General features: G+C 40.3%; 1 protein-coding gene across 1 annotated transcript in view; it reads right to left on the reverse strand.

The window, feature by feature from the left end:
* Positions 1-788: 788 nt before the first annotated feature.
* Positions 789-26,113, reverse strand: part of GNAS (GNAS complex locus) — a gene marked incomplete at its 5' end in the record, with an annotated part of 83,027 nt that continues 57,702 nt past the window's right edge. The window contains 7 exons of the mRNA XM_015647538.3: positions 789-6,820; positions 7,705-7,772; positions 8,293-8,423; positions 9,416-9,536; positions 11,122-11,180; positions 11,609-11,682; positions 12,029-12,083. Coding sequence (XP_015503024.2) covers positions 6,674-6,820; positions 7,705-7,772; positions 8,293-8,423; positions 9,416-9,536; positions 11,122-11,180; positions 11,609-11,682; positions 12,029-12,083 — 655 coding nt within the window. The remainder of the gene's footprint in view (positions 6,821-7,704; positions 7,773-8,292; positions 8,424-9,415; positions 9,537-11,121; positions 11,181-11,608; positions 11,683-12,028; positions 12,084-26,113) is intronic.

Raw genomic sequence — 26,113 nt, forward strand, 5'->3', positions numbered from 1 at the left:
TGACCTTGAAAATTTGTATGAGGATCCCAGACTGGGTCACTCACCTGGGGAATAAAGAATTTCCCCCCTAAATTTCTTTCAGTGTCCGAGGTGATGGATTTTGAAGTTGTCTTATGCCCTCTTTCATAATTGCTCTATTCTCTTATCAACCACACTGTTACAAGAGTAAGGGGGGTGAGGACAGGAGAAAGCAGCTGAACCCAGAGGCAGCAGGGTTTGGGTCATGCTGCAGGACAGAGCAATTTGCTGTTAAATTTCCCAGTTTTAAATCACAAACAGGTTCACAAATGCTGTTGCTCATGGCTGCTCTGGGCTTCCAGACTGCCTCAGACAGATGAACCTCTGTAGCCCAGCAGAGCTTTGCCCTGTGAGAAACAGAACTCAGGGTTAGCACCAAAATGGTCACAATCCATTACTTCATTTTGGATGTTGTGCCTTCAAACAGTACGAGAATAGAGCTTAAAACTACTGAGATATTCATCAACCCTCACACCCCCTCAGGACACATCTCCACGGCTCTACCTCAGCACCAGTCTGAAACACTTTCCATTAATACTTTGAGCTCTCCCACAATATTTAGTTCTATCACCCAACCCGTAATTTGTCTTTTTGTGGAAGCTCTTCTGATCCTGCCAACAGCAAACTGAAAATGTAGCAAAAAAAGAACTGGAATGTGCCCCCCTGATCTGACAATTCCTAATCCTGATACAGCTGTCCCTTTGCTGGCACTCTAGCATTTCAGTTTCAAGAATGATACAGTTCCAAAGTCACATCAAATACCAGAAAACTACAGATAGAAACACTGTACTTCACTTATTAATAATTCACATAAAATTCACAGCCTAAAACAATAGTTTGCATGACAGAACAACAGAACTGAGACTTCCCAACATTACCACGTCCTAGGCATGTCTTTCTCCAAACTTGAGTAGTAGCATATTAAAAAAATAAATTAGCCAACTCATTCAGTAAAATGACTGGGTAAATTAAAGTGAAGAGATAAATTCACATTTTAATTTTGAATTTACTTACATTTGTCTGCTGGTACCCCAGCATTAGAAAGCATGTTACACAAAAATCCCTAATGTCAGCATCTTCTCCCTCACAAATGTATCCTCCCTACCTTGTTTAAATGTTTAAAGGTTTTATTTTGTTCTGTCATTCAACAATTTTGAGTCAGACTTCCTACGTGAAAAAAAAAATAAAAATTAGGAAAATCTGTAAGTTTGTTTTGGTGGATTTTTAATTATCTATTACATATTTAATAGTTGTCCAGCAGTTCAATAGTTAATGGTCAGTTATCCATGTTACAGAGGTATCAATGCTGTTGTTACCCTGGGGAGTTCTGTTTTCCACAGAATCAGTTTCTAGGACACAGAAGTCAGAAAAAAACCTCCACCTTATTATTTTTACGATTAATGCAGTGAGAGATTGTGTCTCCCCACCTCCTCCCATGTTGTTTTTCCAGGTCAGTTTATGCTTTATACTGCACCCATTTTGCTCAGCTCAGTACACTGAAAATAACCAGGGTAAAAAGCAGTTTGAGCTTTTAATGAGAATCAGGGGTTGAAACAATTAATTATGAAGCCAGCACTTATGGCTCAAGTTTTAGCAGTCTGTGCACTACAGTAAAACTCTGAAGCAGTTTTACCTACCCTGACACACATCCACTCATGGGACTGAAGCCAACTGGGTATGACCAGGATTAAAATAGGCTCACTCTTGGAATTTGTCTTGTCAGTCACCAGAGGGATTTTTCAGTGTCAGGCTTTCATCAGCAGAGCTTTAGAAATCCCCTTTGTAGCTTATTTTATTTACAAAGACACTTCAAAGTCTGTCACAGAACAGGAAGATTTTTTTCCCAACAGATGAATTTTCAGAGATACCAAGCTGAGAAAGAAGGGCACAGTTTGGTTTTGGACTGCAAACAGATGTTTGCTTATACATATTTTTACTGTTACACAAACTCAACATTTATTTTAGAGATGAGGACCTGCTCCTGTGTGTGATTTCCACTGATAGCAATCTATGGCCCTGCTTATTAAAGTTAATAGGAATTTTATCATCTACTTCCATGAAGAGGTCTTAGGAGTGCCAGCATTTTAAGGAACACACACAGCACATTAGGTACAGCTGGGCAAAGAAGAGAACTTACTCTCTTCCACAGTGAGTCACATAATTTTATAACTTAGAACAACTTTATCACTCTTAAGACAACAGTATAGCACCAATCACCAAGAGCATTGTCACTAAGGCACTGGACTGGTACTCAGCTGTCACGGGCTCTGCCTCCAGGTCTGGGGTCAATCTCCTGCCTTTATGTCTTTTGTTTTTACTGGCACATAATTTTTGACAGTGGAAAATAAGATAAATAATACAAAACATCCTCCATCATTTACAGGAACAACACACCACGACAAATTACAAGGTGCTCAAGTTCTGAAGCCACGAACATTAATATTTCTGTGCATAGATTTACTGGCAGAAGGAAATTACCCTGCAGGTATCAATTTCAGGCAGCACAGTGGAGCAGTGTTAGCTTCCCTTCCTCTGGAGTTAGGACATACCCTCAGTTAAATCCTGCCCTGATGCCACGGATCAAAAGTTTTTAGATAAATGAAGAAAAGCCCTCAGGATTCCTGCCTTTGACAGCTGATCCAGGATGCCTTCCTAGGCTTTTGCATCAAAGTCTGCTCCTATCAACTTGCAGAGCTCCAGTTTCAGCCTCTGAGAGAAGTTTTTGATGCTTTCAGAGGCAGCTGAATCCTTTTTTAGTTTCTAGTGGATTTATCTCTCCACATTATTAAAAAAGAAAAAAAATCTTTACAGGAGTTATCCCTACTCTGCTGCACCACACTGAATGTGTGCTCTGATGCACAAATCACTAAAAGTTCTTGGGTTGAAATAAGTTACTGCAAATGCACAGTAGCTGATTTTGAAACCACAACATCTCTACAATTTATTATTATTTTTACAAAATACCCAAAATGATCAGACCATATTGTAGGTTACTGGCTTGCCGAAGGTTGTTTTAAAATCAAAACCATTTCTGAGTTACAGAAGTGCCAAAAACAATCTTGAACCAGGTTTGTTGTTTTTCTGTTGTTTTCTTTTTAAACCAACCCCCATCCAACAAAACAGTTGTATAACTTAAAACAGAAACAAGAGTTTGTGTTGGAAACTGTTGAAAAACCAACCCACCAAATCACACTTGAGCAGAAGCCTTGTATGGCAAAGATTCAGCTTAGGGCAGTTTAGTGCCAAGGTAAGACCCTCCATAGGTTTACAATGGAAATACTGACACAACCTCAACTACAGTGATGCAAATGTGCCCTAAAAACACTGTATTTGCTTTTATTAATAAAAGTGGTAGTGTTTACATTTGCAGGTATCTTACACTTCAGCATCACGATGAATACTGAGTAGAATGAGTTAAGTTTTGGCTGTAAGGTCAGAAGTTTCCAAACAGATGAATGAGACAGAAGTGACAGTCCTCAATCATGAAAACAAGAAGTTCAAATAAATAAATAAAACAAAACTAAGAAATATGGGTAAGCATTAGGTTGGAATGGTTCAATTAACTGCAAATTATGGCCACTAAATTAGAGACAGAAGAAAACACAGTTACTTATTAAATAGCAAGCATTAAAGCTTTATGGTTTTGTATTAAAAAAAAAAAAAAAAGAAAAAAAAAGAAAAAGAAAGCTGTTAAAAATAAGACTTGCATTTACCAGGCCACCAAACTGCATGGACTAATAAAGAGACTAACAAAGGCAATACTGAGACATTAAGACACACACACGCTCTGTACTTGTGCAACTCAACCATATTCAAAACAATTGCCTTTTTCCTCACATAAGAGAGAAAAAAAAAAAAAAAGCATCCCCTAAACATATCTGTCCATATAAAGCTTTAGGTTTCTTAAACTGTTGCTGTCTTATATAGCTCATTGTTATTATGTGTCCTCATCAGAGGAAGAAGCTTATTTTGTTATTTTTAATGGAGGTGCTTTGTTTCTCTCAGACAAGAGATTACATTCCTCTCACCACTACAGGTTTTTTCCATTTATAAATTTGGTGTTCACACCAACTCCTCCTAGGCTTACCAAGATAAGGGTTGGCACTAAAATAAAGATTTTGGCTCCTGTAACTAAAATTAAGGCTCACAATGAATTTCCTTTCCACTACGTGTGTCCCATTTTTACCTAGTGGAAACGCCAGCCCTTTACCTACAGGCACTGGATACATTCTGAACTGGAGGGGCCTATTTTCAGTCATGTTTCCTACAGTTCTACAAAGTTCAGGTGGCAACTGTCTAAACCTGTGAACAAGAAAGATCATTCTTGAAAGGCCAGTAACAACCGCAGCTGAAATTTTTCAACTATTCAGTGTCTTCTGGAAGCAATTCTGAATTGAGATGGGACAGTAACTCCCTCACATCCCTGCTCTCCAGTGAAAATGGACTGTGTGATTCATTTAAGACTTTAGCCACAAAAGCAAATGAAAAGTCACAATTCTCAACAGTTGTAGTTCTTAGTATTGAAAAGGCATCCGATACCTGAAGCAAATCTAGCTGCACAGACATCACTGACCACACCCTCACTTGAATTTAAACTGGATCTCTTCCCACAAAAAGAAAGCCAACACGGTCTCTTGGGTGGAGGGAAGCTAGTGTGAAAGGCAAAGAGGCAAGAATTTTGGTGTTTGTTTTTGTTTCTTTTCCTTTTAAAGTCACTGCAGTTAAGATCCAGATCAGTTTAGGGGTGTAAATGAAGGGGGAACAGGGGTGTTTGAGTAATATAGGCTAACACTGTTCTAGATGTGTTATTACAGCTGTAATTTCTGACTCTGTACAAATTGTACACGTAGGTTTAGACACATGAAAAAGTAACACACTCACAGAGACATAAAACACCTAGGTATAAAATATAAAGCAGTGTAGTAGTTACTAAAATTACATGCTCTCTTATTGCTACAGTGATTTTTGCTCTTTTTTCTTTTTACTGTACCACATGTTGTTCTAAGCATATAATTTGCATAAATTATTCAAGTTTAAGAAAAAATCCACACATCTTCACTTTTAAGCTACTTATATAGTTAATATAAAACAAAAAAGGTTCTAAAGTATCTCTTTATTAAAAGAGAAATAAAAATGTCGTTTGAAACTGGAATTCAGTGGCCAAATCCAAGGGCAGTGCACACCTTGTCATTCTGGTAGTCGTTGCCCACGCAGCGCAAGCCGAGGTTGGTGGGTATTTGGCCCAGTCTAGAGATGGTCACCAGACCTGCATGATGCCCTACGTGTCTGTTATTGTTCTGGATTTTTTTGTCTTTAGCAAAAAAAGGACTATGAATGACCAAAGACTAACATTTATAATTTGTAGCAAAATTTGGTTTTATGTAGAAACAAGCCATGTTTTGCATTTGGATAGAGATTTAAATGAATTAAAGCTAAAAATTAAAAAGCACGATGCTGCAACATCTGGTCACTTGTTGAAGACCTCACTTTTAAAGTGGTTAAGTTTGCACAATTTGTACTTTTTTCTTTTTTTTTTTCTTTTTTTTTCCTTTTTTTTTTTTACTAAACAGTATTTTTCCTTCTTTTATAAACCAGAAAAACTAAACTACAGATAAATTTTCCCTACCTTGAGCTAATGCTGCAGATAGGGTTGACAAAGCTGTACAGCGCAATCAAACATACTTACATCTTAGCTCATTGTACAGGTACAGCCATAATCAAGGCACAAAGATCTTCTACAAGTTATTTTCAATAAAGTTGTACAAAATAATACATTTTACAGTCTGTACAAGAATAATAATCCAGCAGTAAAATAAAAAATGAGGGAAGGGAAGAAGAAAAAGAAGGGAAAGACTGTGAGGACTACAGTCCAGATAATGATTTTTAGAGCAGACGGGATCATCAGTGGACAAACTGAAAACAGTGTGTGGTTAACTCTTTCTGCAATCACAGGCCATACGCAGTTCAATTCATAAATGTCCATGGTTGTCTTTAGACCACCAAGACTGGTTTTAAAAATACCCTTCTGAAAGGTAGCAGTTGGTTTTTGCACTGTCTAGGTCTGTTGGAGAATTGTCAGTATTTCCGCCCAAAGCCACATTACAGTCAGAGAACCAAACTCAAGGGTCTGTCTTCAAACTTGGTCTGTGACTTGGCACCTTTGTTACTTGGATGCAGTGAGTGATACAAAGTGGAGATCACGGGTTATAGGATTATGCCCACAGCAGTGCTAAATTACCTAAAGTTTTCTCTCCCCCAATTTTTATTTCAACGTTTTAATTTTTTCATCCCCAATTCTTTCAGGTGCTCCGCATTCAGGGATTTTAATTAATTAAGGGATTTTTTTTGTTTTGGTTTTTGTTTTGGTTTTTTTTTTTTTCTTTTTTTTTTTTTCCCTCTCTTATTTGTTAATAACAGTGTTAGGGAATCCTCATGGAAATGGCCTTTTAAGTGTTAGGGGCCATCTCAAACTGTCCGGGGGGTACAGAAGCAAGCTTAGAAGTGCTGCTATTGTCCAGCAAGGAGAAAAAGTTGAGGGGTGCAAATCAATGGGAGATTCAAACAGTTCTCTTCCACCCTACGTGGGCAAGGGTGGTTTTTTTCTTTTTTTTAATAAGGAATAAGGAGTCCAAAACACAGAAAAAAGTGCTCTCCATCACAACAACTCGTATTGGCGAAGGTGCATGCGCTGAATAATGTCCCGACAGTCATTGAAAACCCTCCGGATGTTCTCTGTGTCCACGGCACATGTGAAGTGAGGGTAGCAGTAGTGCCTTCCATCTCCACTTGCTGTGCTGATTCTCTGTGCAAAGCAAGAGACACTGGGTTAAAATAAAACCTACTGGGGGAACCCCAACCCATCCCCAAAGCTCGGCTGAATGAAGGTGAAATCTGCAATGTGAGCTGTGTCTTCAAAAAGTGCAACTGAGTGGAAAATGCCCACAAAGTTTTCACTCTCTCACCTGAAACATGAAATTCAAAATGATCAGAATTACATGGTGAGATGGTCACTGCAAGCTGGGAAATTTCAGAAAGGAATGAGAACTCAGGAAAATGCCATTATTTATATGCAGCTTTGGTGGATTTAGCAACACATCTCCTAGTCCATTTAGCCATGAGAAAAGTAGGATTTTGCCTCCCTGTACAAAGCTTTTATCCCTGCTTTACACTTACAGAAAGCCTCCCTGAACTTTTTGTTTTGCTCCATTTTAAAATGAATCCACAATTTGATTGCCAAGCTCACCATTACAAGTAATTGTAACATTAAAAAAAAAAAAATAAAAAAATCTGTGTCCATTATAGCTTCAGCTGACCAGTAATGGGAAAGATAATATGAAAAGAACATTAATATCTGACAAATGAGGTATCTTTTCATTAGTCTCTATCTTTAGAAATAATGCATGGAATAAAAATCTGGCCCCATTAATAACAGCAGGACTTCACTCACCATTCTATTTGGGATTTCTTAATTCTCACCAATTCTTTTACTATTTAATTATGTAAACAAATATCAAAAAAGCAGCTAAGAAACAGTAAAGCTCATAAATATAAGCGTGGTTGATGCCATGTGGATGTTAAATAGAAACAACACAAGAAGTGACAGCATTTTGCAGAAGCAGAAGGTGAGCAAGAGCTTGGGTTTGAGAAGAATCACATAAGAAATAGCCAAAGAAAGGAAATACTTACAAGAAACTCGTCTCTAATAAAATACTTGGCCCTTGTAACTCTGGGATCCTCACCAGGCTCTGGTGTTGCTGATTAATAATAAAATAAGTATCTTATTAAAACAGGTGTTTCTGGTAATAGCACCTAAAAATCTCAACTTGTTCTGTTTTCTGCTCGCATATGACAGAAATACACTTGGCAAAACTGACTGTGAGACAAAACAAACCGTAACATTATTTAAACCAGCAGGATTTCAGGAGAAAAAGGGAATATTACCATGGCCACAGTACCAGGCACTTGGCAGGTAAGAGAAATGACCACAGGCAGGAGTGAGGGAGTCCCAAGGACACATTTGTGACAAAATGTCAGACTTTCATCTACACCAAAGTAAAAGGATTTTGTCATGATGAAATTATTAAGATATTAAACGTTTCAGAGGCAGGAATCTTCCATTATTTATATCTTAAATTCAACATTACAATTTGGCTAAAAGACATTGATGATTACATCTACATAAGAGTTTTCAAGTCTTAACTGAAGCTACCAAAACAATCACAAATGTGATTAATAAAGAAATGATAAATTGCAAACGAAACTTAAAAGTCTTACCATCATCTGGTGTAGTGTAGCGAGCAAATTCTGGAAAGTAGTCTTCAATTTTAGATTTCCCTGCCAAAACTTTCTCTGCTAGCAAATCTTGTTTATTCAGGAAAAGGATTACTGAAATGGTCCGTAGCCACCTGTGGAAAATGGAAACCAAACACTGTGAGGAGGCACAGCCCAGTTCATACAGAAACTTAAAGTAAGTCACACAAAATGTCTGGTCACAAGATCATATGACACACTGGAATGATTTGGAAAGGTTCCTTTTACACCTGAATCCCAAGAGGGTAATTCCAGGTGTGCATACCCTGAGGCTGTTTGGGTGCTCCCCACTTTGTGCTGTTAATCCAAACCTATCCCAGGGAAGCATTTCCACCTCCCAGAGCACTGCTCCATTACTACTTGAATTATTTCAGCCTCAATATGGCAGCCACCAATGAGTAGCTGTGCAGAGCTCTTTTCAATGATCTGAGTTAATAAACATTAAAGTTGTGAGGCTGTGAAAAGAACCAGCCCAGACTGTGCTGGGAGATGTGAATAACAGAGCCCCCTGTGCTGTTAGCCCTGGTGGGCAGCCAAGCACCACACAGCTCCTCACTCACCTTCCCTCTCAGGGGATGGAGGAGGAGGAAAGGAAGAATGAAAATAAAAAAATCTGGTGGTCAAGATAAAATATAAATGATGACTGTTTAAGTAGTGAAGGATAAGTAAAAGCGAGGAGAAGACAAAACAAGTGATGCAAAGGCAATCACTCAGCACCTCCTGTGGGCAGACCAACACCCAGCAAGCTGGGTAACAACCCAAAACCCCTCTTTTCCCCCTTACTGCAGAGCACGAGTTATGTGGCATGGAAAACACCTCTGGTCAGTTTGGATCTGCTCACTTCTGTCCCTTCCCAACACCCCACAGGATTCACTGCAGGGACAGGAACAGAGAGGGTCCTGATGCTCTGCACACGCTGCTCAGCAGCATTAGTGTGTTACCAGCATTGTTTTGGGCAAAACCCAAACCATGACACTCTATGAGCTGTTAGGGAGAAAATGAACTCTGCCCCAGGCAGGCCCATCTGAGTGGTGACTGCAGGGTGAGACAGGACCAGTAACCTCAGTGATAAGAGCCTTTCACAGACCTGTTGTTCCAGATACTCTTGAAGAGGTTTAGTGCTTCCTGCAGCCGATTGGTCTGATTGTCCTCTCGTATCACCATGTTGTAGCTACTGCTCGCCACCACAAATATGATAGCAGTCACATCTAAACCAAGAAATATCCTTCAGTTAATGCAAACCTCAGAAGAAATATCCATGAATCATGAAGTTCAGTAAGAAGCTGACAGACTTTCAGCTCCCTGCAGAGAACAGGCTGGGATGCTGCCGCTGACAGCTTTTTAAGTACCAGGAACCAAAAAAGAAAGTGAAGAAACCATGGAAGACAGTCAAGGCAGGCCCCAAAACAGAAGCTGACAGAATGACAAAAAATGTAGGAAAGAAAGGAACTGAAGCGAGAGAAACTGAAGAAAGCCAAGAGGAGAATTAAAAGAAGATTTAAAATGTGTAAAGAAAATTGGAAACAACTGTGAGCTATCAGGAAAGGACAGAGAGGTCCTTGGGGGAAAACCTCAGGACAAACAGCACTTTTGATTTGTGTGATAAGAACAGCAGACTGCAGTAAATTCATGGTCAACTGCTCTGGTCCCTGTAGTGGGTTTTACTGCTTAGAGCCCCATCTCTTCCAGGATCACAGGATCTGGATCCCTGTGCTGCTCCAGTCCCCACACTGACTTCCAGGCTCATCTACCTCGGCACCAGCAGCAGAACAGATGAGTCACACCATGGGGTAACAGGAAAAGGAAGGAGCAGAGGTAAAACCCAAACAAATCTGTTACAAATACAGAAGAAAATATTGCACTGTCCTTCCACACACACACACACACAGTCCAGGTGATTCTGTGACAGGAACTGGAGCAATGCACCATGAATTTCAAGGTGCATTCTGCTTTATTTATTCTCTAGGATCTCATTGTAACTTTTCTACAAAAAGGTGACTTTTTTTTGTGTAACTTCATTGCTATTTTGTCCAATCAACAATGAAGAAAAATATTTTCACCAAGTCTAGGTTTAAGAAAACCTGTTTTCTTAAACAGAAAGGTTTGTCATCTAAAGATACAGATAAAACAAAGAGCTGCAGTGAAGGTACCTGTCACACTTCAGGACAGACACAGAACTGCCTAATTTCAGTCATGTGGGAATTAAACCTGACCTGAACTCATGGGGACACTGCTGTTAAAAGACTCCAGCTCTCACCAGATATGTCTAACCAAACACATGCTCCCTACAACCTCATTCTGCATTACTGGGTCAGTGCTGATTCAGAAAGAACCACCACAACAGAGCCAAGTGGCTGCAATTATACACAAAAATGTGATAATCTGATTTTATGCATGTAATAATTATTCTATATTTTGTATTTTGCACAGACACATCCATTGTAAATCTGCACACGAAGGACAGAACATGGCTTGGAATTTACACTCACAGCTGGCAAATAATGCACAAAGCCACCTCCAAAAATACCTAGTTAAGAGAGGGAAGCAAAAAAAACGGACAAGCTGAAGCTATCAAACTCAAATTCCTCTCCACCTACATTCTCCTTGAAGATGTTCTATGTAGTTACAGGAGCTTACTGGTCAAGAAAAACTTAATCCTGTGTGACTGTTAGATAATTCCTAATCTAAATCTACATGGAAAGATGATGGATTTCACAGTTGAGAAAATTAACATTAGGCACTACAGCTCTGCAGAGAACTGTTTTATAAAGCCAAGAGAAATTCTAATCCTACCATTAAAACACTGGATCCATTTTCGGCGTTCATCTCGTTGCCCTCCAACATCAAACATACTGAGGAAAAAACATAAACCCAGTCAGTCAGAATCATTTTGTGCTGAGTTTTTTGTTTGTATCTGCATGCAAACAGAAAAGGTAAGAAACTTGAGGACTTCTGTGTCACAAAAGTTAATCTTGGATTACAAGAACCCGAACAGGTAAACAGTCCATAAGCACATGCATGCAGAGAAAATGGATTTAAAACATTTTGTTCTTTGTGATTTAAAATAAAGCAGAAATTGCACATCAATTTGCATTCCATTTTCAAGCCAGACTACTAAATCAAAAAATCATGAAATACTTCCTTTCTATTAAACATTGATACTTGAGAAATACAGTAGGCTCAATGAATATATGGTAGGCTGTCCTCCCAGTTTACCTTGATATTTGTCTGTGTTGTATTAAAAAAATGTAAAAACATAAAAAGAAACCATTATACTTACTGAAAATTTACTTTATCCACCTGAAACTTGGTTTCAAAAATTCCTGATGTCAAAACTCTGCATCTGAGAAGATCCTAAAGCATAAAGGGAAATGCATTGATTCAACACTGATACTTGGTGAGTTTCCATATATTCAGCAATGGAAATAAACCCCTTTTTTCCCATGCTGTATTACAACACCAGGCAACAGTATAGAGTGTTCAATGTCACAGAAGCATGATGGAAATCTTGTCAGTGATGTAACCTTGTACATCATTTATGTGTATAAACATAATCCAAAGGACAAAGCCATTTTTACTGGAATACTAAATGTGTACAGTGCATGGCAATGCCTGAAATGGCAATTAGAAAATGAATTAATTCCCCCCAAAGATGAAGGGGCAGATAAATTGTGTCATTTCCTCACAAAGCTCCACATACCTGGTCAGACGGGGTGTACTCGTTCTGTTTGACTATGTCAATCTTGTCTAGAAAACTGGGGAGAAGAAAGAAAAAAGAGAAATTCGTTACTCTCAAATCAGACAAACTTCCTGATGCTTTAGTAACTGAGAGTTTCCAGGTAAATTCTGGTGTATTTTAATGCTCCCAGGCTCACAAAATGATGAAAAATCACACACTGAAATGGCTCAATTTGGGTTCTTGTCCTGAGGACGAGCATTCCCAGCAGCAGCCGGCAGAGGGCTGAGATCAGTTTAATTAATCCATCTGGGAATCTCATTCCAGCCCCTCCCGCCGGCTCCTTCCTCCACAAACACACCGGGAGTTTAATTTGGGTCATTTATTCACCCGGATCCTACGATAGAACCTGCTACTATTAACGGTAAAGCAGTGACTCAAGCAAATTGCCCACATGTACTTTCCCCTGAAAGTAAAATGAGTGTTTTCAAACAACTTATCATCTCTATAGTTCTTTAGATAAATGAAAGCACTAAACCCATTTCAGTACAAGTTTAAGTGAGAGGGGACACTGATTTTTCTGTCAGCTGCTGTATCAGTGTTTCAGTTACTTTCTGGAGCAGCAGCAGTAGTTAGCTAAATGGGTAATAAGAGAGATATTTTGTTCAAATTCATTAGGCATTACCTACAGATTATACTCTGGAGTATTATTTTTTTTTTTACCAATTAACTATAACCTCATAATTATCTTTCACTTCAATTTAGAGAGCAAAAATCTCAAGGAATTAGTTAGTTCTGCTTTATTGTGGTGGCAAACCAGCAGCTCAGAATGCAGATTTATGGCTTTTGCCCCCAGTCCCACTGCACAACACCAGGTCCTCGGCCAGGTGCCCCCTTGCTCAGCCCCTTCCACTTCAGCAGTGCCCTTACCCTTAACATTAATGATTAATCAGCCTTTAAAGCAATAGGCTTTGAGCTGCCTTTGAAATTCCTCTGCATGAATTGTTTTCTCTCTGAAGCAGAAATCACAAAGGCAAGGCGAGTTTTCTCTGCCTCCTTTAATGTGCACTAACAACAGTCACAGCTTCAGCGGGGGAAAAGGGATCAGATTCACCAATCAAAAACCCAAAAAGGTCCCAGTAAAGCCACCACACGACTCAGCCCCAGCTTCAGCCCCAAATGACTTCCTAAAACACCTAATGAACAGGGAAATGGGGAAAAAAAATATTCTGTCTTTTGACAACTGCTTCAGTGCAATGCCCTTTTCACCAGGAACTAGATGATCTTGCTTCAGAGACACGTGAAAATTAATTTTTGTTTAGACTAAATTACAGAATTTTAAACATATTAAAGTATATTTTAAGTTAACACGCTACAAAAACACGTGAAACAAAGTGCAAAGATCAATTTCCATCACTGAACGTGACATGGCCACAGACACATAAGGATAAAGTGGTGACAAACTATGCTCTGCAATTTGCAAAGCTGGATTTTTTCTTCGTATCTTCCAAGCTGTTAAGTAATTTTTTTCTCTCTTTTTTTTTTTTTTACAAATCCAAAGGGAAGAAATAAAACTCTCTGTTCAGTACACAGAGGATGTTAAATATGCACAACAGCCGTGAGTTCCAAGTAGCACGAATGTTTCCACCCCATCCTCTCCCCTCAGAGCAGTTTCAGAATCACATGGCAATTTCACAAGTTGGAGGATGCTTGAAAAATGTTCCGAACAGAACATGTTCATCAAGATACAAAGGTGATTACTGCAATCACCCAGCCTTTCTGTATGAATTTATCCAAGCAGAACATTTTATGCTGGATTCCACAAGAGGTGGGACTTTGGTTTTGTTTTGTGTTTGGATTGGTTTTTGTTTTTTTTTAAATTTAGTTTTGTTTTATTTTTAAACACTCTGTTAATCAGCTTAATGGATTTTGGAAACTGAAAATTAGAAAATAACAACAAGATATTGCTAAAACCTGGAACTGAAAGTACAAACCTCTTACAGTTGTTTATGCAGACTATTTTTAGGCCTATGATTTCCTTGAAAAACATCAGCCACATAGGAGCAGTAGTACTGTACTTGAGATGAATTCCAACAGCAATGCTCATGCCAGGTAAAACAACTTCAAATGGAATAAACATTTCTTCTTCCCCCCAAAACAAGCTCCAACATTCAGCAACATCTGATACTCCTAACAATGCTCCTTGGAGAAGGAAGTCTTTCACTATGTGACAGCCACCAGAAAACCCCTCCTGCTTCCAGGGCATTTTAGGGAAAAAGGAGCACAGCGAGATATTCGATGAAGATTTCCCCCTGTGCCTCTCATCAAACTTTGCTCCAGCAGCTTTAGAAATGGCTAAAGGCATTAAAAAACAGTTTGATTTTTTGCTCACATGTAAAGAAAGGGGATTGTTCTTTTGGTTGGTCAATGTAAAAATAAATGTCAGGAGAAAAGGGGAGCAGAAATTTGATCCCCTCTGATACACCTAAATTAAGGAGCAACAGCGGGAGCAGGAGAGTTCATAAAAGATCAATACACTGTGTTCAGAGACTTCTCAGTCAGTCTTAGTCAAAACCTAATAATTTATCCAGTAAATTAAATAATCCAGTCAGATGAGAACAAAGCCCAATTAAAAATAAACACAAATTCACCATCATTAATTTCTATTTTTAATTCTTGCTATGCCCTACCCAAAACATAAGTGAGGCCACTCGAGTACAACTTTGTGTGCCGAATTCACTGCTGTGAGAGATTGTTCTAAGCCTCCTGGAGACGTGCCCACCATCTACTGTGTCAGCAGTGAACTTACAGGGAGAAATAGAAGTGACCTTGATGAAATAATTCACATAAAACTGTCAAACCACAAAACCAAATTTTATACTGCGAGCAAGCCTTGAACCAAGTTACAAAGTTAGTGTTTTTTTTGTTCTGTAAAATCTTCCCAGAGATTATATGGAAAAGCTATTTTCCAGAAAGCAAATAATTCATTCAGCATTGCTGCCAATTCTCACTTTGGGCAACATTCTGGACATGACTAAATAACAGGATCAGCTACTGCTCTGCAAAATTCTGTCACGTAGTAAGAGGCTCTTTTGCCTGTGTTATAAAACATTGATACTGCTCTGACACACGCTAACAAAAAAAACCTCAAAAGACTCCAGGTTATTTGTAGTCAGCAACAGTGAGAGGAAGCATCTCTAGGTCAGCACCGGTTGTATCTCTGATATTAAAATGAAAGGTATTAACAAAAAATTAAAACAATCTGAAATAAAAAAAATATGCTGCATTTTTGTATGCCTTTTTTTGGCTTAGGGAAGGAAAACCACACATGAAGTGTTCCAAGCAGACCTTCGTGATAAAGTGTCTTTAATTTGAAGGGTGCACTCAGGAGGCAGATTCACAGAGAGAGCTACACAGAGCCTTTTCTCAGCTCCAGCAGGTCTAAGTAATTAAGCTATACATGTATCCTCAATTCTTTCCAAGTTTTAACTAAAATCTATTATGTCCAAACCATGTCCCAGTTTTCAGACGAAGATGTATGCCAGTACCTGAATTATTCTGGAGTTCTTTCATCCAGAGAGAGCTGCTTTATCCCTATGAGGAGGGAATTTCCTGAATGAACAGTGCTGCTGCCAGACAAAGAACTGCAGCTTGTTTTCCCTGCTGGAAAGGTGTGTAACACACGAAACCTTCTACCTCAGAACCAGCACAGCTCCACTGGCTGGGGCAGCACGGGAGGGGAACTCAGGCTGCCCTTCCTCGAGCATTTCCTGACAGCCTTCTCAATAAACAGCAATTGAAATGTTACCCTCTATCAACTGACAAAATGGTTGGCAGACAGGAATTACATTTTTTTTCCTGCTTTGTGAAGAAGAGCTTTTGTTTTCAGCCTAGGACAACGCTGGGAAGATGCCTTCAAACTGACAACACACCTATATTTGAAGAGCTTTATTTCCAGAGTTTTTTTTCTGGTCAAGTCATAACTTGAAATTTGTATAAAAAACGTCTCCCTTAAAAGACACAGTAAGAACTCATCTTCAGTGTCAGCAAGATACTTCATGAAATCAAGATTTCAACCCTAACTAAAGAAAACGTTTGCTTATAAGCCTCAACAGTGGCACTTAAACTCTGTATTTTTGAAGTTCCTTGCCTCTGAAAGCCTCGAGGTATTTTACAGACAGTAAACTACACTTCCAGCTCCTGCCTGCCTTCATCGAGGCTGCGTTTCCTGCCTCCACCATCACACCCCAAAATGCACACATGGCATTAACCCTATTTTAAAGGCAGGCACACTGAGTAGTTAATTGCCCCAAGTCCCTTGAGTCAGTGGAAATGATTTTTCATTTCCACTGAGTCATGTGTTTCTACCAAGATGTAACTAAGAACCCACCAGAATATTACTAAGAATTAGCAAGATTTTACTCAGAATTACACTGGCATTTCCCCATATCACCTCTAAAACAGCCTTTCCAATTCAGGTTTTTATGATCAGCAAGAAATTAATATTTTTTACTGATCACTCTTAAGACCAAACTGTGCAAATGCCCAGCGGATTTTTATTTATTTACACCCTATCAGAACTACAAAATACTACTTAAAGTAGTTTTAAGCTGAAATTTAACTCAACATTAACAGTGTTTATTGTAAAAAAGAGTGCTTTTTTTTTTTTTTTCCAGAACAGACCCCGCTTTACTTCTGATTCCCTGCTTTTTTAGTCCTTTCCATAATCCTTTATGTTATTCAGCAAAGCTTTCTAAAAGCTCTGCAGTTAACTATTTGGTAAATTCTTTCTTCAGCTATGCTGTCTATGCTGAGCCAGAGACATAGGATGAGTATGAAGATATAAAACTCCCTTTTAAAAGGGTATTTCTGTGTGAACAAATTGACTGTCCCTCAACTCTGTCCCTTTGTGCTGCTCAAAGCAAGCAGGGGTGGGGAGAGGGAATCCTATTCCTTAAACTGGTGATAGAGATTTCAGCTCATTTATTTTGCAAGAGGAACAGAACAGCAGGCAAAGTTACGGGAATGATGCAAATAAAACAAGCAAATGTTCAATCTGCTGGTATTTATAGTGTCCTACAAACATGGACAGCATGTGAAACCAAACTTGTCTGGTTTTTCCTCAAATATAAGTTAAAAATCAAAGTTGGGACATCAGTAGATTTTGATTGTTTCCTTTTTACAGATATACTGCTGTTTTCTATTATTTGCAAAGGGGGAGCTTTTACTGCTGAGGTGGTTGCTGAAAATGTGCCACAAATATTACTGGAAAATTAAAAATGCTCAAAAAGGCACAGCTCTTTTTTCTGCCTAAACAAAACTAGATAAGGAGAGAGAAAATAAATTCCAAAACCTTTGTAATTACTTTAACTTTACAATTAGGAAAGAGAAAAAACCTTTATAGACAGGCACACAGGGACGGTACTGTACCAAGTATTATTGCTATAATTAGGAGAGCACCACATTGCATCTAAAAACATCTCATATACGATGTTCCTGTACCAACATTCTCCATGTCAGTCCTCGACATAAGGATCCCATTGAAAACCAGATTTATGTTGGAAATGAACCTCGAAATGCAGCCTAAGACGTGAAAAGAAGTAAACCAAAAGCTGACTCCAGAAAACTTTCCCAAGGAGTTGCAAACACTTTTTTGATTTCCAGTTTCAAGTCAAAGGCTTATTATGATTCCCTTATTGAAACTGTAAGTCGCACAGCAAGGTTTACAAATAGTCTAAAGTTCAGAATTTAATTATAGATGGTACCAATGCGTACATATCCCAGAAAAGTGATTTTGAGAGCGGCCCCAGCTGTAATTCCAGAAGAACCTCGAGCATTCCAACCACTTGGAGGCGGAGGGGCACCATGGGTCTAATTTTGAAGCAAATAATGAGAAAGCTGAAAAGTATGACTCCATATATTTGGAATCATCTTGTGGTAATCAAGGTTACAGTTCCTTATATGGCGTGGAGAACATGAAGCACACACAAAAAATAGAGTATTTAAACTATGGGGTACAAAGAACTGCAACTACCGCAAAAAAACCAGCAAAGCCCCCTTTAGTTTTGTGTTTCTGTGAAGTTCAAACCTTGCCCTAAAAACGAGGCTGGTTACGAACCCGGCTTCCCAAACTGCCTAATTAAAGCAGCGTAACCCGCCGGGAGGCATGAATGAATTTCAGACAAACCCAGCAGAAGGCAAACCAGCCCTTCAAAAACTGCCGGCGCTCGAAAAGGGAAATGGGGAAAAGGTAGGGAAAACAGAAAAATCTATTTAAAGAGGTTGTAGTTGTCTCTTCCCCCCCTCCCCTCTCTGCCTGTCTAAAGTTAGTCTGGCTTAGAGGATGCACTAACTTTCCCAATCAGTTTTACATTACAGCACAAGTCCAGAAATAGCTCCCAGCCGCCTTGGCCTCTAGCACGGTTGCCATGACAATGGAACCACAGGGCTATAAATAGCTCATCAGCACCAAATCTTGTGAGACACATCTGGAATGGGGCCAGCCCAGCCCCGGCCTGACAAATAAAAATAGGCACAGGCAGTTTCAAAGGCTGGAAAGGTACAATGTGGCTCAGGCTGTGCAGAGCAGGGCAGGGAAACGGGTTTGATTGCTTGTTAGCACGAGATTTATTTGATAGGAGATTGGGAGAGGTATAAAAGTCGCTTTATTGCATACTAAACAGCCAGCCTTTCTCTAAGGTCTATTTTTCTTTCTTTTCCCCACCCGTCTGCAGCACAACCACCCTGCTTTTGAAACTGTAACAATGCAGCCCTTTGCCCAGGAGACCATTAAAATAAGGAAAAACAGAAGGAAAGAAAAGAGATCTTCAAATCTTCCCCCCACAACTATTTCTGTACGTTTTTGGCTCAAGTGCATGGAGTGCTCCTGCGGGTCTGAGGCATCCTGGCTGGGATCCTGCCCGGGCTGGAGCGCTTTGCTCCAGCTAAAATCAGCCTCAGGCTGCTCCGTGCCTCCAGGAGCCTGGAGAGGGACGTGTTTCCCAAATCCTTGTGCCAGGGCTGCTCTCAGCATCATCCCTTTGGACCCTCAGCATGGGACAGAACCAGAGTCATATCCCATCCCACTTCCCAAGAGCTCCATGCCACCAAACTGCCTCTGGAGCAAGCATTTCCTTCCACTTAGTGGGTGAGAAAACATATTTTTAGCACAGACTCTTGATCAACCCATTCAATTACATCCAAATTATCTGTGTGGGAACAGAATGTTATGTCAAAAATGTTATTCAGTGTATTTGTCAATATTACCCAACAGAAGCCATTTGTATAATGAGGAGATTCAATATTTTCTCCAGCATAGGAAAGCAGCAGCTCAGGAATCAGACTGAAGTTGTGAGACTCTGTTATTTCACAGACATTGGAAGAAGTAAGTCAGCGTGATATAACACAGAGAACACCACTCCCAAAATACAAAATCCAAGTTGCTCTATCAAAAACCAATAGAGACTACAGATGGTGATCAAGAAACTGCAACTATAATAAGCATTAAGCTACAGTAAAATATCTTCTGTCTGCCAAAAAGGCACCGTGCACGCGCTCCACGCAAACTGCACCATCAGCCCACAGGATTCCTTTAGGGCCCTACATGGATATTTTCATTGCTAAAAATTGTAGAGTTACTTCCACCCAGGCTTCAAGCTGTATGTAAACTTCCCTCCCTTCCCCCCTGCCTTTCACCACATCCAGTTTGCTCCCCTGCCATTTGAACAATGTATACCTCAGGAACAGCAGCTTGCACAGAAGGATTTTGGATAATGTACTTTAAAATATGCACTACAGGATTTATTGGTTTTTATAAAGATACTCCAAGTTAGTCTAAGAGCCTATCACCAGCTGCAAGTTTTGATTTAAATCATATAGAAAAGATTTTTTTACTTTTTTTCTTCCTCAAGAAAGCAACTCATCACTACAAGATAAACCTTTCTGCCTCACACAAGGGACAAACTTTATCATTTAGGGAGAAAGATGAAGGGGAGAGGGCTTTAGAGCAGCTAACCCTACATGGGATGACCCATACCTGGCCAATGTTCCAGTCCTTCATTGGAAGGGCTTCCATGGCATCCCCAGCTCCTCTCTGCCATGAACTCCTTGCCTTGACTGGATGATCCTTAAGGAGGATTTGTGCTCCTCTGTGCTGAGCAGGGCCCCGCACCCCCAAGCCGTGATCCCGCGCCCATTCCCAGCCCCCTCATGGAGCCGCCCTGCACAGCCTCCCCCAGGAGAACCAACGCGACCCCAGGCCGAGCACCGGCGGCTCCTCCAGCTGCCCTCACTCCCACTTTGCCGTGCAGGGAGGTGTTTCACATGGCGGCACCCCAAACCAGACTGACTAAAGCACCTCACGCGCCCGAGGCTGCCCCGGCCGGCCGAGCCCGGGGGTGTCCAGCGGCTCTGAGCAGCCCTCACCCCAGCCCAGATGACTTCAGCGGCTCCCAGGCCTGGCTGGGAACACAAGTGGAAGGTACCGCTGTGCATGAGATCACCACAGCACGATCCCATCCCAGGGCAAGCCCGGGGCATGAGGGAGTGGGGAGGAACATGGCGCAATCCCTATTAACTGGTTTTTTTTTCTCTCTTAACAAGGCTGCAAAAGGAGACAAAAACCATGGGAAAAGGCGAAGCGATTACATGTTCATGCAACAGAACTTCTCACTCCACTTTGCTCGCTGCTCCTCGGTTTCCTCTTGAATTTTGGAGGGCCATACAAACCAGAAACTTGGGCCTAATAAATGAACCTGTTTCTTGCAAGACACTATGAAATCTATTGCTTTAGATATGGGATATTTTATCTTTTCTACACTTTAAAGCAATTTTGCTTGCCTGCCTTCATTTTTACTTATCCTCATTTCCGTTCTTCCTGATGCTGGAAATGATTTTGACCTCCCGTGACTCTCAAAGATTATCATCTTAAAGAATCTAGGTCCTTCACCAAGTTTGGTTTTTTTACCAGTTATTTCAGCAAAAGCTCTGAACACTAAAGACTACAACTTTTAATTTTACACAAGGAATTAAAAGCTGAAGTCTAACATGTAAGAAAACAGCAAATTGTTTCCATAGTCTTCACTATCTAAAAACCAACAAGCTGGACTAGTGACAACCCCAGTGTGGAGAGGTGAACTCCTCTCCCACCCGCTCCCCCTAAATAGCTGCGTTTTTAATACAGGTTTTTGTCATGCCCCGTTTTCTGGCAGGTGGAAAAGTATCCCTTAAAAAGGTCTGGGATTTTCCTGTTTTAAACCTTTTTTAATTGTAAGCTAAAGTCACAGATCTGTATGTATATGTACTGCAGGAGAAACCAAAAACTGCATCACTGACTGCATCCCTCCTGTGTTCTGCGGGGACTGAATTTGGAGAGAAATTTGAAATTTAATAATTTTCAATCTAATTTAAATCCATCAGGTGCAATAAGGATCTTCTCAGGTTTCAGAATATTTGCTGTTAACTTAGACTAAGGAGTCTGTTTAACTAAAGTCAAATGTAGAGTGAAGAATTTTTGATGAAATTTGAATATGAATGTTTGAAATTCCCTGTATTTGACTTCAAGTAAGGATGTGAAAGCTTCCTTCAATCTCAGATGCCATTTTTAATATGGCAACAACCTATGCATGTTATAGGTGTAAGTCCCCTACTGAAGGCTGCTCTGAGCAATTAAAACAGGTGAACCTAATGGGATATCCTTTCATTGTGTTTCAACCAAGTATTTTTATGAATCTTGTCCTCATGGTCTGTAGCTCCCTCCAGTGCCATCAAATCAGTAGAATTGATTTCAGCTGATAAACACCAGCATGTATCTATAATTTTAAAGCTGCATTATTATGACAGAATTAATGACATCAGTAATAAAAATAAATTGTTAAATTATGTTAACAATTTAAAATATTAATAAAAGTGCATTCAGATGATAAAATAATTAACAACCTTAATACTCCATACTAGTTTCCCTAAATTAAAGAAACAGAGCTATCTGCAAAACCAGATAAAATAAAGGTTCAGAAAGTTCCCACATTTTTTCAGCTTGTGTGTGGCTTGTAAACCTAAGCAGTGGGAACACAGAACAGGGCACTTTCCCAATTACTACTGGAGAAATGGGCAACATCATTTGTAACAGGAATTTTAGGGACAAGGCTAGGTGATGGGAACTCACATGACAGAAAAGGAATTTTGAACCAAGACTGAGTTTTCCTCAGGAATTAAGGAAGCTGTGATAGCTCAGGGAAGGAATCAGGCCCCAGATGAGCCCAAAACAATGGGAAGACAAACCTCAGCTGGGCTCCAAGCAGGGTGGTGAGGGAGGACTTCATCTCCCTATTTAAATACATTTGTACAAAGATCTTCAGAAAAATACTTTGTGTATCTTTGGATGTAAGGTATAAAACCATTGCTGGAATCTTGTCTGCTTAGGCACCATCCCAGCTGAGATTTTTGTTCTGTACTTTAGGAAGTTGGGTTCTCTGGCAAAAAAAGGCAGTAATTTTGACTCTGATGTTCATTTCTGTCCCGTGACGCTGCGGGCAGGGGCTGGAAGGGCCTCGGTGTTTCCACAGGACCGAGTACCTGTCAATACCTGCTGGGGCTGACAGTCCCACACCTCACAGCAGCTCACATTTCAGCTTTTGCTTTCCTCAGAGGAATGTGGCTTCCCCCCCTCCTTCTTGTTTAAACGTTCTGCTTTCAACTCAGCAAAAACAACTCCAGGCCTCTGTAAAAGCAGAGGCACAAGCTAGCACCTGGAGTTGAAAGTATCTGTAAAGAGCACACCTCTCATTTGGAAGTGAGTTGTAATAATACAGTTATTATTTTTTTTCTTTTTCTTGAAAACATTTGCTTGATCATTAAATTTAATACCAGGAATATTTTAAAAATATAGTTTTAAACCAGGCCAATTATACACAGCTGAATCAGCATTTTATATTGTGAATTTTGAGCAGTACAGGGACACTCATCTTTGGCTACAGTGAAAAGCAAATACCTGGTTCTGTGTTCTGCCATACAACAAAATGAAGAAGTCAAGTTTAAGTGCTTGTCTGTCCCTGGCACACGTTATACTCAGGCAGATAAAAGGAGCAAGAAATCAAGCTTGAGGCCAAAATCAAAGGTAAATAATAAAGGTGACCACACTATTTCTGTGGAAAAGCCATTCACAGGAGTCACCATGGTTCTGGAATAGTGCAGCCCTCTTTTATTCCCAGTGAAAAACCTTTCAGTCATCCAGTTTCATGGCTCTGCATTTTGCAGAATGTTTTGCTTCTCTTAAAAGGAAAATCTAATATAGACCCTCCACCTTTGCTTACTCACGTGTCTCTGACAACATCAATACACAGCCACTGACTGTGCAGTGTTTCCACAAACTGCATTTGGGTTATTTTAGTGCCTTGAAGCCTGCAATGAAAATGGACACCTCGCAGAATAATGTGGCTTTACAAAGACTCACAAACAGCCCTAATTTAACAGTGGCATGAAAAGCCGTTTTAGAATCTTTTAAATATTTTGGCTCTCCCCCTCTCTTCCCTAACTGACCTAACTTGACTCAACTCACTCTGAAGCAGAATTTAAATCATTACAAAAATATGAACTTTAAATCTCACCTCTCAAAAGACACAGCTGGCTATAAAAGATCTTAAAATAGTACTAAAAGCTCAAGTCATTCAAATGTCTGTAAAACACAGTAGGACAGACTTTATATTTACAAAACATACTCTAACACTTGCAAAATGTGTTTTTTCATGTGGAATTTTCTAAGCTGTGCACTTTTAATGCTGGAGTCACAGAGAATTTAGAATGAAGTGTGCACAGGAAAAGTAAAATCCCTGACAAGGCACAACCTCCGCCTGTTTCCTCTCTCGGCCGAGAGTCACGTCGCTGGTTTCGGCTCAGGGAGGTTTTCCATGGCAGTCCCTGACTCACAGAGCAGCAGTGAGGTGCTGCAAAACACGGAATCCAGACAGGACTGGAGCGAGGGCTGTGGGTGAGAGATGGGAAAATTTTGGGACAACTCTTAAAATCCCATATTCTCTAATTAGCTTGTTTTGTAATGTTAAAATGAGGAAGTTGTTCTGCTGCTTCAGGTGGAATCAGTTCTTTTGAACCAGCTTTACTGGCTCTATTTATTACCTATATAAAAGTGTTGTAATTACCTAAATAATTACTAATTGTATCATTCACAGAACATAATGTTTTCAGCATTACAACCCCAAAAGCCCTCAGCAGCAGAAGGCACAGTTCTATCTTGAGGTTGAACCTTATACTCAAGAATGAAGACTGGATTAAGATTCCTGAATTAAGATTCAGGAGGTATCAGAGGTGACACAGACACACCACCCTTCAGCATCCTCACTGGCCTCCTTGTTGGCAGACTTTCCAGAGGCCAAGGACAGCCTGGGCAGGGAATCTTCTCCCACATCCCTCTCTCACACAGCTCTCTGTGCTCCCAGGCTGTGCCAGAGCCCTGACCACAAACCACCCTTTGGCCAAGGCTGGGGGACCTCTGCGCTGAGCTACCCTGGACAAAACTGCTCGATTTAAACTCCTGCCACGTTCTCTGCAAACCTTAACTCCAGTCCCACCTTTCCTCCAGGGATGAGGGCAAGGAGGACAAAGGATTGAGCATGAAACAAGCACCAGGAGGTGGGGAAGAACTTCATCTCAGTGGGCCTTAATTGTGAAACTCCAGCGACACCGGTTTACACTTTTGTGGTTTATTACACTGAAAAGAAACTATCACAGAGCTATGAATAACAACTCATTTTTGCACCCCCAGTGGGTGAACTCCCCACCCTCGTGCACTCAGTTACAGCCAGACACCACAGAATCCAAAGGAAGGGAAAGCCAACGTGAAGAGCCCAAGGTATGCACTGAAGTTACAAAAAAAATCTCCAAAATCCACTGGATGACTAAAAGCCGTGATTCCAGTAGAAGACATGCACATCTTCACCATCTCTTTGTCTGCAGAGGGCAGTGTCTCATGTTTGCATCTCAAATGGATGAAAACCTGAACCTAAATTACTCATTAACAGATTACAAATTTCCTCTTCTACATGAAAGAAATATTTAAACAGTCTCAGGAGAAGAACTGAACTAAGAAGACACTAAAAACCAAGGGTATAATTGCTCCAGTGGGAAAGAAGAGGAGGGGTCTAAGATGGTAATTCTCTTCCCCAAATATTGTGCTTATCCCCACATCACCATTTGTTAAGCCCCAGCTGGGGGCTTTTGGCTGCCCAATATCCAAGCCTGTTATTTTGCAAAAAGACATAAACCCAGCAAGCCTCTTATAATGTCTAAAGAAGCACTAAATGATGTAAAGCACCCTTCAGACTGCAGTCTAGGTTCAAATATATGCCTGAAACTTAGTGGCCATCAGTCACAGCCCGCAGATTTGGAAATAAATGTGCAATTCAAAGCTGTGCTGGGAAGCAGAGGCATGAGGCAGCTCCAGGAGAACAATCCTGGGCTGGCTCACCTATTGCTCTGATACCTGCAACTGGCAACTATGTGATTCCAGACTGCTGGAGACAATTCCAGGATTTCCATTTGTTCTGCATTACTATAATTAGAGCTTCCGGATCATGGTTTACACTAAGAACAGCAGCAACAGCTTCAAGGTGGAAGAGACTCAGATCAGATGGGTCAGGAGAAAGTCTGCAGAGAACACTCACAGGTTCTGGTGAAAGGGAGGTGTGTTCCTACATTACCTACCCCGTATCAGGTGCTTATTTATACATACACAGTCTATAAACACCATAACCATATGTGAAACACAGCTTTTATCACACAACAGTACTTTAACTCCACTTCCTGTCCTCAGCAGCAAATTATTGATTCACCACAAAAAAGAGGTGTCTGAGCACAGCAACTGGTACATTACACAGAAGTTAATAATAAGCGGCTACTAAATATAGCCACTCCTGCTTTTCTTCTGCATTTTGCTGCCTAAGAGATTTTTGCAGCATCTTGCACACACTGGCTTGCCCTGCACGGATGGTGATGCTCAAAACTAGTGACAGGTGCAGAGCTTTCAAAACAGCGCTTTTCCCTCACGCCATCCCACCCACGTTTAGCTCCAGCTTGTAAAACTGCACTTATCTGCTTTGT

This window comes from Parus major, chromosome 20 (genome assembly GCF_001522545.3).
Source record: "Parus major isolate Abel chromosome 20, Parus_major1.1, whole genome shotgun sequence".
NCBI classification, from domain to species: Eukaryota; Metazoa; Chordata; class Aves; order Passeriformes; family Paridae; genus Parus; species Parus major.